Source organism: Pezoporus occidentalis, unplaced genomic scaffold (assembly GCF_034315485.1).
Source record: "Pezoporus occidentalis ecotype Australia unplaced genomic scaffold, CSIRO_AGI_Poc_V1 ctg24, whole genome shotgun sequence".
NCBI classification, from domain to species: domain Eukaryota; kingdom Metazoa; phylum Chordata; class Aves; order Psittaciformes; family Psittacidae; genus Pezoporus; species Pezoporus occidentalis.
In genome coordinates, this window is record NW_026914285.1 from 1,727,798 (window position 1) to 1,746,076 (window position 18,279).

Here is an 18,279-nt window from a genome sequence, read left to right on the forward strand (position 1 = left end):
AAGCCTCAGCAAGATTGGAAACATTAATTCATGTAGAGTTGCTTTTTTTTCAGCAGACACAAAAGCACTGCTGAAACTTTTGCTGCATCTCTTGAACATTACATTAGGAATAAGTCTAATGTTTTTTCTTCAGTTATTCAGAAATCATAATACAGCTTTCAAATAAGAATAAAATCAGTACCATACATGATTATCTGGAGAGGTAAGGACAAGTTCATCAATTTGAGGCAGATAATCAGAAATTAGATAGAGTTTTTCATTAACATCAGGAATGAAATCATACCTATAATGACTATCCAAATTATGAATACTCAATCATATTGATAATTAAATGGAAATTTTATTGAGTATAATCCTCCTGTGGGAAATGCTATATAAAATGATAAATTGGGGCTCCTTGTCTGTTCATTTTCTAAGTGTAAAATTCTTTCTGACTACCACTGTAGCAAACACAACATAAAAATCAAGCTTTGTTTTAGTCAGGCTTAGGCATGTACTGTTAATAAAGACAGTGCAGAATGAACTTTATTAATGATGATATGTCTAATGCATGAGCTGGAATAGAAACATATTCCCTTTTGCAATCTTCATGGCCTTCAAGAGGAAAACAGAACACATAAAATTTTAAATACATAGAGAAAAAGGCCCATGAAAGAGAGTTACTATTCTATATAACCCTTTTTTTCAGAAAAAGCTACAGCTTTAGAGCTGGGTATTGGTATAGAAGTATTTTTTCTGTCCATTTTAATTCATATGTTTACCAATGGACTGATATTTGCAACCACTTCCCATTGAGAAGAATAAAATCAGTGTAAGAAGGAAAGTGCCCAGTTTGTTATTAATGAAGTATGCAAAAAAGTGTTACTGTTAACAAGTGGTTAGCAATACACATCCTGAGCTAAAAAGGAGTTTATAGCACTGGCAGTAATAAAAATAGATATAGCATATTGCTGTAATAAAATTAATGATAAAAGTTTGCTGTTGTCAAAAATTCATTTCTGCTTTTCTTGTTTCATCTTATTTGTTTCTTCTTATATCTTAAGAGACAGTAAGTAACTTGCAACAGGACAGCAAGAGTCAGGCAAAGGTCCTTAGGCTGCTTATCCAGAGTCTAGCAATAGAATGTCTCAGGAATGAGCAGAAAGATAGCTGGGACTGGCATTACATCTCTCTGCCTTTTTCTAGAAGGTGTATAGAAAGAAAACATTTGTTCTTTACCTCCACTCAGCCTTTCTGAAAGTAAAAAAAACACCAAACCTTGGCGTGTTACCCAGGTCTTGTGGAGATCTATGTCCCAGGTTGGTTGGGGCTTTGAGCAACCCTGTGTAGTGGAAGGTGTCGCCGCCCACGGCAGGGGAGTTGGAACTAGGTCCCTTCCAACCCAGGATTCCATTCCAGGTTTCTATGATTCTGTTTCCCTGAAGAACTTCCTAGAAGTTCCTTGTTGCAGAAACAGGCGCGGTCTAAGAGGGGCAGAAGTCATTATACTTCTGTGTCCTCCTGGAGCCCTGAGGAAAAGCTTATTTGTTCTGCTAATCAGACAGGAGACATCTTTTGTAGGAACCACTTTCCCTGCTTCCCCATCATGCACCTTGCTGTACATTCCTGTTTACTTATGTTACATACAGTGCACATTAGGAAGACTTAATCCTGTTATCCTTGAATTGCAGGGAGAAGCTCCCCAAACTGCTCAGATCAAGCCCACATATTTCACTTGACAGGACCTTTCTCTGCCAAGGGCAGTACATTTCCTCCTGACTTACATATGATTGATCTCTTATTACTGTAGTGCTGTGAGGTAGGTAATCACAAAATGCTAGCCTAGACATATGATAACTGCAAAGAAAGTCTGCAGAGAGAAACACCTCCTGGGATCAGCCTCCAGTCTCCCTTTCCTCACACTTAGGTTCTTCATGGCTGTTTTCAGCAATGCTAGTCATTATTAACAGATGCTGTTCAGACTTTCACATTTCTCTGGAGATCCTTTCATTGAAATTCCCAACCGCACTTTTGCAATACCTTTTGTTACTGCACTGCATTGCAGAGCCACAAAGAAACCTTTCAAGATAATTTTAATCAATAAACCCAAAGAAATGAAGGTTTTCAGTTGTCTGAATCTCTGCTGAGTATCTGAGATTATACTGAATTCAGTCTAATGCAGGAAAAAAACCTATTAAAATTCATCCTTGTATCCTATATTTTAAAGCCACTAGCATATTCTAAAATCAGAATTACTAGAGGGAATAATCATCAAGATGAAAAAACAAACCTGGTTGTTTAAAAGGCAGCAACTTTGTTATGTGCAAGAGCACTTATAGCACGAAACATGAATTGGCTGTAAATCTCATTGTGAAACTCTGAAACACTCCTGAAAATCTAGGCCATTTTAGCTTTTATATGACTGTATTGTTAGTCTAGGGTTTGGACATAAATTAAATATCAAAGAGGTGGAAAAATTGGCAGGTATCCCAAACATGCATACTGCTTATTGCCACTCATTCCACTGGTTTTGCAAAGTCTGCTAAAAAACTTAAATATATAAATTTAGAAAAGCTCTGAGTTTTTGGATGGAAAATTTTAAGACTGAAAATGTAGGAGTCATGGAGCAACAATCTGTCCTCCAGCCAGAACTGCGTTTCTGCAAGGTTATGAGCTGAAGCTGAGAAACTAATGGTAGCTGAATGAATTGCTTGGAAATACCAGGCATCAGTGAAGATGAACACAGGCACATCATCCAGCTCCCTGAAGTGGACTGTAACTGTAGCTGGTTTCCTTATGTCTGAGTACTTTTATTTGTATGCTCATTCCTGAAATTTCCAGTTCAGTTGTGCATATTCCTTAATGACCGTTAAAATGCTGATTAAGAAATTATATCCTCAGTTACAAAGGAGCAAGGCATTCACAATTTATATATGGTAGACATTCAGGGAGATACCTGAATTGAATCCAAAAGCCATGAGCTATGCCTCAACTGAAAATGTCTACTCAAACACAATTCATAACTTAAACCACTGTGTAGCCTCCAGGGCAGAGCTAAGTCATATTTACAGAGCTTTGACTGCAAGTAGGTGAGCTTATTTTTGTCTGTATCTATCAATGTAAACAACAGTTAAATCCTTTCCTATATAGCAGGCCTGACTGTAACAACTTTAATAAAATGTGAGCAAAACTTGTACCTAAAAAGCATTAATTTTGATGAGAGATATAATACTACTTCTTAACTATCTGGATATGCACTTTTTATTTAGCTTATCTAAAATAAAAAATAATCTAAAATCTATAAAATAAATAAATAAATCATAATTAAAAAAAAAAAAACCCAAGCAAAATCCATGTCTCAAAACAACTGTATGATGGTAGAAATGAATGAGTAACTGTGGTTGTACCACCTTAACGCTTGCAGTGGGACAAAGGTCTAGCTGAGTTTATTTTAGCACCTTCTGATTTCCTCAGCTGTGAAGGGACCTGCTCAGAGCCCATCGTTGTTATCTGGCTGGATGTGGCTGTTATGCTAAATAAACATTTGGATGTGTTTCAGTGGATATTCTACTGAAGTATTTGGATGGATATTTTCCCCAGACTTTCAGCTCAGTCACCCTTCTGAGTTGGCTGCACTCAGAAAAATGCAGGTAATGGGCAGGTCTGCGATTTTCTCTGAAGAAATTTCCACTTCTGGCAGAAGGGGTCAGTCTGTCACCAGCCTTCAGAATCGAGCTTGCAGCTTGTTTAAAAAAAAATGGTCTTTTACTTGCTTGTTTGTTTTTAAACCAGAGCCCAGCATTTTATGTTTTGGAAAGCTCAGACCAGACTGCCCTCACCATTATTCTCAGGAAAGCTCAGAAGGCACTCTCACAGCAGAAGGGAATAAGCTTTCCAGATTTCTAGCAACAAATTCTATGGTTAAAACAAACAAACAAACAAACAAAAAACAAAAGAACACCCCCCCAAAAACTACCAAATAATGCACTCAGGGAGTTAATTTCCCCATTGTCTCCTAAAACATCTGCAAAATTCTCTGCAATAAAACTTTACAGGCTTTTAACCGAGGCTGTGAAGATCAATACAGACAACATTAACATACAAGCCTTCCTGTGTACCAAAAAGCTGCACACAAGCTTTGGTAAGCAGCAAAGTAGATTGCTTGGTACAGCTTCATATTATTTACACGGAGCAATGGCTGCTCTGCACAAAAAGGTGCTCAGGGAAACTAGCCAATCAGGTACGCAAATAAACCCACTGGCACTGAAGGATATAAACTTTTTCCATTAAAAAAAATAAATCAGGTGTCAGATTTGTAAGGTTTTCACAGATTTACAGGAGGGTTGAGGTTGGAAGGGACCTCTGGAGGTCATCTATCTCAACCTCCTGCTCAAACAAGGCCACCTAGAGCTGCTTGCCCAGATTTTTACATCATCATCACTGAGGTGACAGCAACTCAAACATTTGCGTCAAAGTCATATAGACACTCCCATTTCCTGACACTGTGTAGTGAGATGCAAGTGGGTAGCCAACACACAGAGTTATCCTGCCAGAGCTACATCCTGCTGTGGCAGCAGTCATATTCACCTGCTCTGACGACAAAATGCTGCCAGGACCTGACCCATCTAGTTTCTGGATGTACAATATCAATGTAGCTAACTATACACAGTAACACAGAAAAAGCTATTTGCAGTGTTTCGTATGACAATATTAATGCTGGAATCAAAAAAGAAAACTCTCTTCTGGCTCCAAATATTCAATTAGGGGGTTTCTGATACTAGGTAATGTGAATTTGTATCTTTATAGGGTCATAATTTTAATTTATTTTGTATGAACATTATTTGATATTACTGGTACACAACTTTATATGAAACGTCTATATTATTTTATCATTTTTGTTCAATTATTTCATTATTTAAAAAGCATATTCTTTATTAATGAGAAGTTAAAGAAATTTGTTTCTATTTACAACATAAAGATTATAACAATCACTCTTGTTAATATTTTTGTAGAATTGATTTTGTTAGAAAACACTGTGCAATTTATTGTCTATAAACTATTTACTAACTACTGACAGGTTTAAGCGTGTTTAAAAGACTTATTTACAGGGATTTACATTCTTACCACATCTTTTTTCAGATTCATCAGAACTATCTGGGCAGTCCAAGATTCCATCACAAAATAAATCATTTCTAATGCAGGTTACACCATCATCACAAAGTTCAGCAGGTAGCAAACATTCAGCTGAAATAATAAAGAAAATAGCAATAACAGCAGAGCAGTAATGCTGTTTCACTACCAAGGAAAATTGAATTACCTCTGGTTACTTTAGCACAAATCAAATCACCCACTCTATTGTGTTTTACAAAACTGCATTTTCAGAAGCCTGGAGTGAAATATCACACACTAAAAAGATAAATTTGGCACAGAATGGAGGAAGTTCTCAGAACTGACATATTTTTTGAAACTAAGCTTGAAGTAGGGCTGGCAGAAAATTTCCATGAATTCCTATTTACTTCCTCTACAGAAATAGACTATCTTATGCAATATAATAAATGATATTTTCCTCTTGAATAACATGAGAAAACCATACTTTGGTTTAAATACGAGTGAAAAATCTCTGGGTCTAGCTGAATACAATTTAATTTCTTCAACTTTCCATTTCTTCAACTTATCCTAATGTTGCACTTTGTCATGTTAAATAATTTTGTTTTTTAACCAGCATATCTGGAAAATTAAAGACTTTAAGACTGGATTTCAAAATACTAGGATTATCAGAAACCCTATTCTTTTCAGATTTTCAAACTAAATTTGTAAGTTAAAAGCAAATTTCTTCAAAAATAATACATGGGCAGGTCCTTAAAATTGTGGAATCTTAGTATTAGTGTTTTCTTAGAGCATAAATGTTCATCCACTGCAAACATCATCTTTTAGTCTTTAGATTACTTTGGTCTTAGACATCTGTAGAATTCAAGTAGGTCCTATTAAAGTGAACAAAAATATGCAGCTAAAATGAGCTTTGTATAACTACTAATTTCAAAATTCTTGATAATTGAATTAAATTCCATGGAAACTATTCACCTGGTATTATTCACATAGTTCCTTTTCTTTACTTTGGTAAATGCTAACTGGAAAAGTTCAAAATTGCAAGTATGAATACATTCAAATTGCACTTGAAAAGTAAAAAGGAAAAATATTAATACAAAACTGAAATTGAAGCCTTTAAGCATTATTGCTTGATTTATTTCTTTCATAAAACTTAGTTCTGTTATCAAATTAACTAGATGTTTGTATAATATTGTATATCAGTGTAAGTGAAAAAGACTTAAATTGGTTTGGATGTATTTGGAAGTACTGTAGCATTTCAAAATGCTTTACAAAACACTTCCAGTGCTAGCAATGAAAACAGTGTAGAGAAAAAGAGCTGCCATTCTGCATCCAATTGGTAATCAAAGAAAACCATACTTTAGTCAAGTGTTGGAGATACAGCGCCAATGAATGAATTGCCACATATGAACAGAGATGAAACTGTGCATTCTAGACCCAGAGCAGAAACCCAGACAATGAGCAATGAATATGTTTTGCACAAGCCCAATATGCAAGAAAACATTGTTTACATAGATTTGAGTCCAATTTATTCTTCAACTGAGAAAACTAAACAGTATTGCCACCTACTGGATAAAAAGAAATTAACATTTGCTAGTTAAATATTTGACTTTTTTTTTAAACAGAAGATTACCCTGAAGTGCAATGTAATTGCTATACTCAACTAAAAATGGCAGTAAATATATTAGCTCCATTTGAAAATGCTTATAAATAACATATATTTCTTCATTTAATAAGGCTAAGGGAAGTTTCAAAAGATTCAAACAGCTTTTTCTTTTTTTTTTTCTTTTTGTTAAAGCCTCAAGAAACAACAGGAAACAAAAATGATTATGAATGTCAACATATATATATCAACATACACACACATACCATTTTTGTAGAATGTACTCTTAGAATTTCCTTCTCTTTGAAGAAGTCTTCTTTGTCAAATCAAAGGTAAACCTACATATCACGCGTTTGTAGGAATGGGATGTTAGAACTGAATGATGTAAGAAGAGGTTGTATGAAACCAGTATATTCTAAGTGATTCTAAGGTCTCAGACTATTTCATATAACCTCCCTGCTTCTTCCCATACACAGTTACCTACCTGCAGTTGTTGAGGGCTTGCTTGTAGTGAGCTGTCCTGAACCTGGGAAAATACAACCCAAGTTTAGGAAGAACTAAGAAGCAGCTAGTCTGCTCTTATATCTACACTATTTGCTACATCCCCAAATCCCAGCTTAGGTAATGGTACAGTAGCACCAGCTTGAGTGGCCTTGATCCTGAAGGCCAAGTGTCATAATAAACATAAGAAAAATAACATGGAATCCAAGTGTATTTTAGATTTCATTCTTTTAGCTCTAGTCACATGCTTTTCACTAACTTCAAAAGACCTTTTTTGCTTGTCTGTTAGTTTTTTCGGTTAAAATGGCATCATAGAATCATAGAATAATAGAATCGTTAGGGTTGGAAAGGACCTTAAGATCATCTAGTTCCAACCCCCCTGCTGTATCAATTCTTTCTTGTCTGGTATGTAAAAGTTCTGACCTGAAGTTGGTGTGAAGGAGCTTGTAGTTAGACTCTGAATCTGAAACTTTAAAGTTACAATAACTTCAATATTAGTACTAAAATATATATTTTCTTATAAATAACTCCACAAATTGCTCAACAAATCAATTATTGCAGTGTGAGGAGAGGAGCCTCAAACTATCTAGTCTTTGTATATTTACATATATACATGCATAATTGCACATGAACAAATACCGAGGTACATAAGTAGATTTGTATTAGTGATAATAAACTGCAAAACACTCTGGAAAATGGAATGCTCATTTGTGATGGCTCCAACACAACTTCCATTTAGTGGTGCTTTTAATAGCAATTACTGAGGATGCCCCTGGTGTTTCCTCTTCCAAACAGTCTTTCTTTTCCTCTGAACTTGCATTAGCATCCCTTTTTACTATTTTCACTTTCTACGTTGACTTAAATATGAGAGTAGGATGGTGATGTACTCAGCTCAAAATGATCCCTATGTCACTACAGTTAATTCATCTTATCCCTTAGTTTATAGAATGAAAGGCAAGAAGGAATAAAGTGAGAGACATAGTAAGGCCTCTATAGTTTGTTTTCTATCAGTTTTGCTGGCAAAAGTTGCTGATCATCAGATATCACGCTTTTATTAGATGCTCCTGCTCTCCCAAACCTAGAAGTGCACAAACCTGTATGAGGACTTCCTACCAATTTTCTATTAAAGCATGCTTATCTAGCAAACACCATTAAGCTAAGCTAGGTCACTATGTATTAAATGGATTACAAAGCATTCTATGTCAGCAAGTTTAAGAACACAGTTCCTCTGACAGAGAGAGAGGAGAGTCCAGAAGAAGGTGCAGGGAGTGTGCAGCTGGACTGACTGTTCTCAGTTACATTCAGAGAAGGAAGCTTCATACATACCTTCACAGTAGTTGTCAAAGTGTTATATACATATACACAGACATATATGTTATATACCTATATATGTGTTTAGTTACATATCTGTCTAAACAGTGTCTAAAGGATCACTATTTTGGAAGGAATTAAACATGCAAAGATCTAAAACATGGACACCTGCAGAAGCAAGCAGCTCTAACAGAACAATTAACAGGTAGCTATGTCTTGAAGACTGTTGAAAGAGATCTGGATTGTTACAAGTACTCCCAATAGCGCATGTACAAGCTGACAGCAAAAAACATGCAAGGAAAAGCACAGGAAGGTGACAGACGCATCAGTGGCATAAGCACAAACAGAAAATGTTCAGTTACTGTGCAGTTTCACTAAAGTAACACGTGAGGTGGATAAGGATGGTTTTAGGGTCAATAGAGCCAAAACCCAAGCATCCAGGAGATGTAAATGTGTTAATACTTGGGTATATTGTGGAGTGAAACAGGAAGAACAAGGAAGCAGACATTATTAGCAAACACACAAAAATGACCCCAGGCAAACCCAAGACCAAAGGGAGAAAAAGGAATCCACACCAGGAACATTTTCCTTCCAGCCTGGGGTACTGACAAATCCCAACTCCCTTCCTCCGTCCTTCCTCTGTCACTTCTTCTCCTCCCCCACCCCCCCCCCCAATTCTTCTTGAGGATAATTAGCAACATTGAACTTATGACTCATGGGAGCATGGAGATAGCACACCAGAGGCAGGGATAAGTAGGAGAAAATCTATATGTTAGCAGTTTTAACTGTATCATTCAGAATAAGCTGCAGTAATTATACACTTTGGACTATACATGTTCGTAGGCCCGTAACTAATAACAATTCTTTCTTCGTTATGGTTGTAATTAGACTATCAACAAGTACTTGGCTCCTATAGTCACAGGCGCATATCTTTAGCTCACATAAGTTGCACGAAGCTCCTGGTCTTGCACCCTGTCCTGGAGAATTCATACACGATAGTTTGCATGCAGTTTGAACATGGCAACCCTATCTGTATCTACAAAGCACCTACTGTATTATTCAGCTGTCTGGCTGACTTTTTGCAGGTTTGCACTCTGTGAATTTGTGAGATCAAGATGTGTCTGCTTCATATTGTCATAAGACTTCCGGTAGTAGACTGGAAGGAAAATCAATCAATCAACATTTCCCAGTATATTCATAACCACAGCATAAGAGTAGTTCTCCCCAGTCTCATCTACCTGCTTAAATCCACAAAAACTTCAGCTTGCAACTCAGCTGGTTGGTGGATACTCAATTTTCCTTTGATCCAGTAATTAAGCTCTTAGAGCTTTTGTACAGACTCCAGGTGTCTGCTTTCTCAAATGGTCAAAAATGATGGGGAGTGGCTAACTATCACTGAATCGACCCTCTCTTTCAAGACCCAACTATAGCCAAGGCACCTTTACTAAGTTATACCAGCTGAACAGCAAGTTTTATGTTTCTTCATGTTGTACTGGTGACAAAAAAAAAATAGTTTCTATTTATTGAAAGATACTGACCAGAAGTTAACGGCATCATTGTAGTAAGATTTTCAGCAGTTACTGGAAGAAAGCAAATTCATTATAAATTCCTTTCATAGCACTGTGTCACCATTTGTACAGCTCAAAGAAAGGAAATTAAAAAAACAAAATAAATCAGGTGTGACTATTTCTTTTGAATAGCTAGTGGTGTCCCAACGCCCTCATTATGATCACCTTACCCTGTTCCCAGTCTTTTCTCAAAATCTATGATCTTCCTAAGGAAGAAACGTTTATATCAACACCTTTCAATCCTCAATCCCAGTTCATTGTATTGCATATAAAATGTCTTCATCTGGGAAATATGTGTCTTGGCATTTTTTATACTGTGCAAATTTTCAGAGCACCTGTGTCTTACAAAACATTATTTAGATCAGATAAATGAGTTAAAATTAACCTGGGATAATTTGCAAGAAAGTAAGCTACTTTTAATCACTGTGCAAACCATGATTTCAATCAAGCCACACCTGTGCTGCAGTTCTCTCCCTCTCTGAAATAGGAATAAGGCTTGAAGAACACATTGAGATATAGGATGCAGAAGTGCCATATATGATTATAAATGTTAATTAGTTATGGTTGTCGTTTCACTGAAGCACTGCAGATGGAATGGACAGATGATCTCTCAAATGAAAAGGGGATTTTAATGATCCACAGCAAGAAAAGTTTAACTACTCCAAATTTCATCAATAGATATACAACCTTTTAAAAAGCTCTTTATATTCTTTTTGGTGGCATTTTTAAAGTATAATAGCAATCACTTTCCACAGTGATGTGTAGGTATTCACAACAACTTCGGAAATGTGGTACGAATAGTAAAGAAAAATAAAGATGTCAAGACTCTGAATTTAGCTTTCAAACATCTGATATACTAAGCAAAAAATGTGCATTTTAGAATAGAGTAACAGACATTGTACATCAGAGATCCCACCCCTCATAAAGCAATCAGTTGCTACTTAATAGTATCGCCAGCATGCCTTCAGATGTCAGCTAATCAACTTCCACTTCAAAGGATTCAAGTTATTTTTTATCCTCATCCTCAGTAAAGGTCTGGTTTGAAGCTTTAGGAGATAAAACCAAGGAATCCCATTAATCTTGTTTGCAGGCTTTGATATATTTTCTAGTACTTACATAAAAACATTATATTTGTATATCTGCAAAATTTAAAACTACTTAAAAGCCACATTCCTTTTCTTCCATTTACATTTTACATATGCTTTAGAGCAATATGAGGTCAGTTCCTTGGGCATGCTTCTCCAGAAGCCACACTCTACTTGGTATGTTCTGGCTGACATCTTTTCAATAAATGAGTCTTCACTCACTGTAAGGCTGAGCCCTTTTTCTTACTCTTTAGAGAAACAAAACTGAATTTACTTATGAAACAACACTGTTGAGGCTTAATTGCTTTAATTTGAGTGATAATGAAATCACAAATGTTATACTACATTAATGAGATGAAATCGAGTGGTTTTCACTGGGAAATCACTACTTTTTATCTTTACTCCCTCCTTAATGAGCATACACCATGCTGACATACTTTCCAGCTGACAAAGTTGTAAATGGTTCATTTAGCTGCTACTGTAAGCTCTCTAATGGTGAAGGAGGGCACCCATGGCCGTAACAATCTCTTTGCTGGTTGGGAGTGTAAATTTTCATTCCTGCTACCTGCAGTTCTCAAGAATTTATACAGAGGCAAAAAATGTTTACCAGTCTTACCTGTGACTTGTATGCTGTTCACATCAATTTTCAGTGTCTGAGTAAGATTAGTTTTATTTGAGTTGATATGCAAAACCAGCTCATTTTTTACTTTCTCAACTGTTACCATGTGGCTAAAATAAAGGGTGAAGATCACAACAACACTAGCAATACAAAAGAAAGAAGGTTATTAGTTATGCAAGCTGATGAAGTAAATTTGCTATATGACTTATCACCTAGATAATATTTAATTCCAATGCAGGTTCCATTTGTAAAGTCAGACTATCTTTAAGTTTTGGCTGGCAAAGATCACACATGAAGAAACACCTCTTGATTATCACTAGGTTTGAACATTGAAGAAACAGTTTTTTTTTTTTTCTTTATCTGCTCTTATTTTCACTGTGGAAAAAAAACAAAGCAACATTTATATCAACTGCTGCAACAGAGATGGATTTTGAATAAACTGAAGAAGTAGGTTTATTGTTATTCAACAGGTCTTCTAGATTAAGCCCTGAAATATTTATGGTAAACCTTGAAGTGTCATGACAATTATGTAATATATTCATGTTGCAAAACTATAATACAAAGTGAACCACTTCTATAAAGCAAACATCATCTGTGGATTTTGCATCTGTGAGGATCTGCTGTACGACTGCATAGATTCTCATAGGGAAACAGTAATGGTTAAAAGCACAGATGTTTTTAAATCAGCGATTAAACTACATTTGACTTCTAAGGCACCTGAATTCTATCCAGAGTGTTTTCTGTTTGCTCTCTCCCATTCCTTCTAGATACTATTATTACGTTTCGTATTTGTAGCTAGACTAAAGTAGCGTCAAAGCATGATGCTTGCTATTTTTCTCCATTTATGTAAATATAGGTACAAACTTTGAATTGTTAAGCATGTATACTACCCAATGGCAATTCACTCAGGAGTGGTTTTGATAAGAGGAGATTAATCCTGCCATTTTGCTGACCATAGTTCACAGTTTGCAATATATGGCAAAACTCTCCTCTTTAATTTCTTACATATTTCTGATAATCTCTTGGCCATGTGAGCGAAAAAAAATCTTTTATTGCTATCCTTGTGACTCAGCAGAGTTTTAAGGGTTATGTAACAACAAGATTGCCCAAAGGGGTAAACATTTTGAATGAAGAGTCAGCTAGAAAAAAACTCCTGAGACAAAATAATAATTCAAGTATTATTTCAAAGAAGAAATGAAGACAGATCCTTACTGGTGTATTCAAAGCCATTTCCAACATTTACTGACATCAGATTTTTCTGTGATTTCTGTGGTATTTGTGTCAAGATACTGTGTGGAATTGATTTTACCCAATACAGATGTTTACAGTGCAGATATCTACATTCCTGTTGTAGATGATGGAAAAAAAATAAACTATTCTTTGGCATAATCTACCTCCTCCTAAAAAAGGCATCTAGATTGACCAGATGAAAAAATTCTAGAAACCCATGTCTTGCATATAGAGTCTTGATCAACTAGCTCAGAGATGTCTCCATCTTTGATGCCCAGATTTTAATGGGAATAGTCCTATTCTGTGCGCAGAAACTAAATTGTGCACTACTCCAATCAAAAGATTGCTCTAATTCAAATGCGCTTCCTATTTTCAACAGACATGTATTCATGGTTGGCTAATACCCATTTTTGTTTTGCAAGCATGGTCATTCAAATGAACTAGCACCTCTGAATATTTATCCATTTTATGTATTTACAGAAAACATTGATATCACAAGAGCAGCTGGTATCACAGAATTGCATCATCTGCTGTCACAATAGTGTATACTTCTTTAATTTTGTTCTCTCACCTATAAAACAACTAATTATATCATTAATTTCTTGATGTATTCCAGTTCTACAGTCTTAATCTTTTTGTTCTCTCTTTTGTTTGCCTATCATAGTGTGTCATTAGGCCTTCCTTTAATAAAACTTAAGTTGCTAATGACAACGTGACATCTGCCCCTCAATCTATGCAACTTTTCACAAGCAAGCTCAGTACAAACAGATACTCTTTAATTTCTAGCTAGTTTCCTACCTACTTTCTTGTCCATCTTTCTGTCCATCTTTACTATCTATCTTTCCCATTTTTCTTCCTAAATTGACAGTCTCAGAGACTATAACTTCTTTCTTTTTTTTTTTTTCTTCTACTTCTAAAGGATGTTTTTGGAGGAAAGATTACATCTTGAACCTTCATGTCTACTTTAGAAAGCCTTGTCCAGTCTCTAAAGATGTATTTTCATATCTATTCACTGTCTACATAACTTTCTAAATTAATAGCATCATTGTCTCTTGCCCACTTTGTCATTTGCCGTTACCGAGTCTCTGACTTCTTGAATCTTTCAAGGCCATCTTCAGATTTCCTGTAGAAAAAAAAAACAACCCAAAAACCTGTAACACAAAACAGCACAAAAGCATACAATTCCCCTTGAGTTTATAACGTTGTGGATAATGTGGAAGCATGTTCTGAAACTGTTTGATAATAGAAGACAACATCACAAATGTTTTGCTGAATCAGGACCTTATTAAGAACAGACATCACTGAATATACTGGTCTTTTTTTTGCCAGCTGACATTCAGCAGGGCAACAAACATAATAGGATAATGAAAAACAAGGTCAAACAAGATTAAATAAATAAAGCAGATCTTACTGTACCTATTTTATGGACACTTTAGGATTTACAGGGTATAGCTTTACCTGTGCCAGATGCTTGCCTCACTTGGTAACACCCTAAGGAATATAAGTTAAGGGAATACAGGTCCATAAGGACACGTGTATTTCCATTCATTTCAGCTTATGCCAGCAGATCTCTAACCTGAATTAGATGCAAGGGCCAGCAACCCTGCAAACATAGCACAACTAATAAGTCTTGAGGGGAGGGAAATTTGTCGATTCTCTAAAATACAGAAATTTTGTGAGCTGGTCTTGGGGTGCAGCCTTTCTGGTTTGGTCAAGACACAGATATACAGGAGTCTGTGAAGAAAGTTTGCTCAAGGAAACACAATGGTGTCAAACTTCCCACAGCAGCACTTGGAAGACATAAGACATGAAAGAAATAATACCGGATGTTCCCAAAGACCTCTTGAAAAGCAAGGTATTGGTAAGCACTCCTGAGATAAATAGCTAAGTAAGGACCAAACTATACCTACTCGAACTGGGAAATTTCACATCTCTCAAATTCATTTTTCAGATCACTTGTTTGAAAAACGTCTTGTATCTATATGGAAAAGAGAAATCTTGAGCAAATACAGGAATTAAAAATACACCCAACTGTACATTGTATTTGTGGTTTTAATACTAAATAAATTTTCCATCCCAAATCTAGACTACAGAAGCAAACTTCCTCTTTGATGCTTCACTAATTTTCACAAATAAGGAATACACTGAAGTCTGAAGGGTCCTAAACCTGAAATATCTCATTTTAGAGAGGGAAAAAAGCCATCAACAGCAGGTCACGTTAGGAAATTAATGTACCTACAATGCTTTTGAATTAACCAGAGACCAATAGGTTCTTACCAGTTGTTCAACATCAAAGGCAAGGACTTTGAAATCAGCTGATGATCTGTTTTGCAAAGCAGGAGTGAATGATGTCCCAGAGAGTATTTTAAATGTTCCCATGTAGCCATGTGTATTCCCATTTGCCTTGGCTAGATAATTAAAATAAAATTCAATGTTTTGAATTACATAGAAATGAATTAAAACCATTATATTAGATTTTATTCTACACAGATCAACAGTACAATAAGTTTTAGCTTTCTGTTTTCTTTGCAACCAGAGATGTTTTACCTAGTGCTGATTTCAAAAAAGTGATAGAAGTTTTTCAATGTTTACAATAGTTACAACTGTAAACATGTTTTAATGAATACTATTTGTCCTTAGTTCTCATTACTTTCAATTCTGTTTCAAATGCTGTTTTGCAGAAGCTGTGTAAATGGGTAAAGGGGACAATGTTATGCCCGGTTGTGTCTTGACACAAGGGACAAAGATACATGGGAAGAATAATACCCAGTGAATTATGAAGGGGTTTTGTGTTTTGGATTAAAAAAGCTAAGAACTACTACTCCACACTTCCTTTATTAAATGCTGTTCACTTTTTATATAAATGTATGCTGGTTTTGATGACAACACTGGAAACACTAGTATCAGAATAGTTTGACCTGACATTTCTTACCAATACAGGCATGAAGCGCTCGGAGGATTTATAAGGAAACTAGATAACTGGTCCTTACAGCAAATTTCATCTTGATTTTTAATATGCTACAGCACATGAGATGTACATAAAGCAATTCATTATACATTAAAAATATTTCCTCACTATGTAACACACAGGGAATTTTCAGATAAGGCCTGAATTAATGTGGTTGGTTGATTGATAGAAAAATGCTTTTTTCATACCAGTTACAGTACCATTGGTATTTGTAGATTGTGAAGGCATTAATATCAAGTGGTTATCACAATTTTTAAGATAAAAGCATATAACTAATAAATACTGTGATAAACAGCTTTTAATGGAAAGCACAGCCTACTGACACAATTTGCTATCAACTAGTAACAGCAGACTACTTAGAACTTCTTTGAAGGTCGTTTATCCTTCCAACGATTGCAAATCTGTTTAAACAAATGTTTCTAAATAGCAAAGACCTTTTTTCCATATAAGTCAAATATTTTTTTTTTAATTATTATAATTTATACATTATTAAATTATTGCCTATGTTCTAAATAGACAACATACCATCATTACCTTTAAGCTCATTGTGTTTTATTGTGTGATAGTATTCTGGTAAGAGGGGAAGAAAGTCAGTAGGGAAAACAAATTTTAAAATCTGGAATGAAAATCAAGAGCAATTGAAAGAATAAACATGAGTATTCTGACAAAAGTTGGTTTGGTTTTATTTAAATACGGTTTACAGTAGTTTAGTCTTCTTGTTCTTTGGTACGAAATAGTATGGACTTTTGGTTAATGACTGCCCAAAAAATTTCCTTCACACTGTTTCAAAATATCACTTTGCTATTAGCTGTGAGGGTTTCACAGACCTAAATATATTTCCTTCCAAACAAAAATTTAGATCACAGAAGGGCTGAGGTTGGAAGAAAGCTCTGTAGGTCATTTGATCCAATCCCACTACTCAAGCAAGGCCACCTACAGCCAGCTAGCCAGGATAATGTCCAGACAGCTTTTGCACATCTCCAAGGATGGGGAGCTCCACAGTCTGATCAGTCCTTTACTGGACTCCAGTAACTCCATATCTCTCCTATGCTGAGGAGCTCAGAACTGGACACAATATTCCAAATGTGGCCTTACCAGGACACAGCTAATATATATCCACAAGATCTTTAAACCAAAATTTCAGTTCCATTTGAAAATCATGACATTTTTTAAAGATAGTTTACGTTGAGTCTTAGTAGCTTGATTCTATCATGTTCTAAGTATTGGCTAAATATTAAGAGTAACTATCTTTACTGTCTAATGTAGGATCTTTCTCACATCGATAGACGACTTTAAAATATTGTGGGTTTTTTATATAAAAAATGAAAGATGCCAAGAGATGCAGAACACAGAGAATTATCATTGTCTTTCTGAACCAAACCCTATAAAGGGTTGTCATATTACCTTCTGCAGTTGATGATTACAACTGAATAACCAAAGCTTTGTAGCTTGGATTGCATTCCAGGGGTCTCACCCAAATTCTAAACCATGAAAATTATTTTCTATGGTTTCGAGACATGGTTCAGATGTTTATATTTTTGCCTATTTTTTTCACATTGATTTCCAGGGGAGGACAGGAGGAAAACAAATATCCCCAACCTCTCCTCCCCCTGCATTAAAGGCATGGCATGAAATATGAAAAATAATGACACCACCACTGACTTCAAAGTCTGAACGTCTACTGAAGAACTCCTAGAAAGATTAAAGGTTGGCTGCTTACCTCGTTCTAACTCCCGGACTGACAACCATGAGAGAACAATCAATCCAACACAAACACACACAAAACCTGCAATGAGAGAAGCAAACAAAATTTCATAGTAACTAAGAGAAACATATTTCTTGTCAGATGCTTTTTGCAGCTTCATTTCTAACTTGAAAGCTCTACAGATTAAGGACTGACAAAAGACACAACCTAAAACGGAGGGTAATAATCCACATGAACAGATATTTATAGGAGACGCTTGTAAACTAATTACACCATAAAATGTCACTGACATAGGTTTTTACAACATTCCTGAACAGTCATACTCATGCACAAGATATGCAAATGTGAAGAAATCACTTCAGAACAGAAGGACTTACGTCTCAGATAAAGAATAAGCAAAACCACAGAAATGTAAGGTTGATCACTGGATTTGCGCTATTTCTTGTAATCTGATATATTTAACTGAAAATTCATATAGAACACCAGTGTCAGATTTACTTCTTGTACAGGTTTTTTGCTAATTCTTCACAAATGCAGTTATGAGGACAACAGGGAAAGTCATATCTTTCATCATTCTGCTTGAAAAAATTCTTTAAAAGTAATT

At 35.6% G+C, this 18,279-nt stretch overlaps 1 protein-coding gene across 1 annotated transcript in view; it reads right to left on the reverse strand.

Annotated features, from left to right (window-relative positions):
• Positions 1-17,835, reverse strand: part of TMPRSS15 (transmembrane serine protease 15) — a 56,476-nt gene extending 38,641 nt beyond the window's left edge. Inside the window, exons 1-10 of the mRNA XM_062622334.1 lie at positions 17,691-17,835; positions 15,280-15,410; positions 14,913-14,980; positions 14,081-14,125; positions 11,770-11,912; positions 10,039-10,080; positions 9,577-9,656; positions 7,613-7,658; positions 7,173-7,214; positions 5,104-5,223 (exon numbers count right to left, since the gene is read on the reverse strand). Coding sequence (XP_062478318.1) covers positions 5,104-5,223; positions 7,173-7,214; positions 7,613-7,658; positions 9,577-9,656; positions 10,039-10,080; positions 11,770-11,912; positions 14,081-14,125; positions 14,913-14,980; positions 15,280-15,410; positions 17,691-17,835 — 862 coding nt within the window. The remainder of the gene's footprint in view (positions 1-5,103; positions 5,224-7,172; positions 7,215-7,612; positions 7,659-9,576; positions 9,657-10,038; positions 10,081-11,769; positions 11,913-14,080; positions 14,126-14,912; positions 14,981-15,279; positions 15,411-17,690) is intronic.
• Between the last annotated feature and the right edge of the window lie 444 nt (positions 17,836-18,279).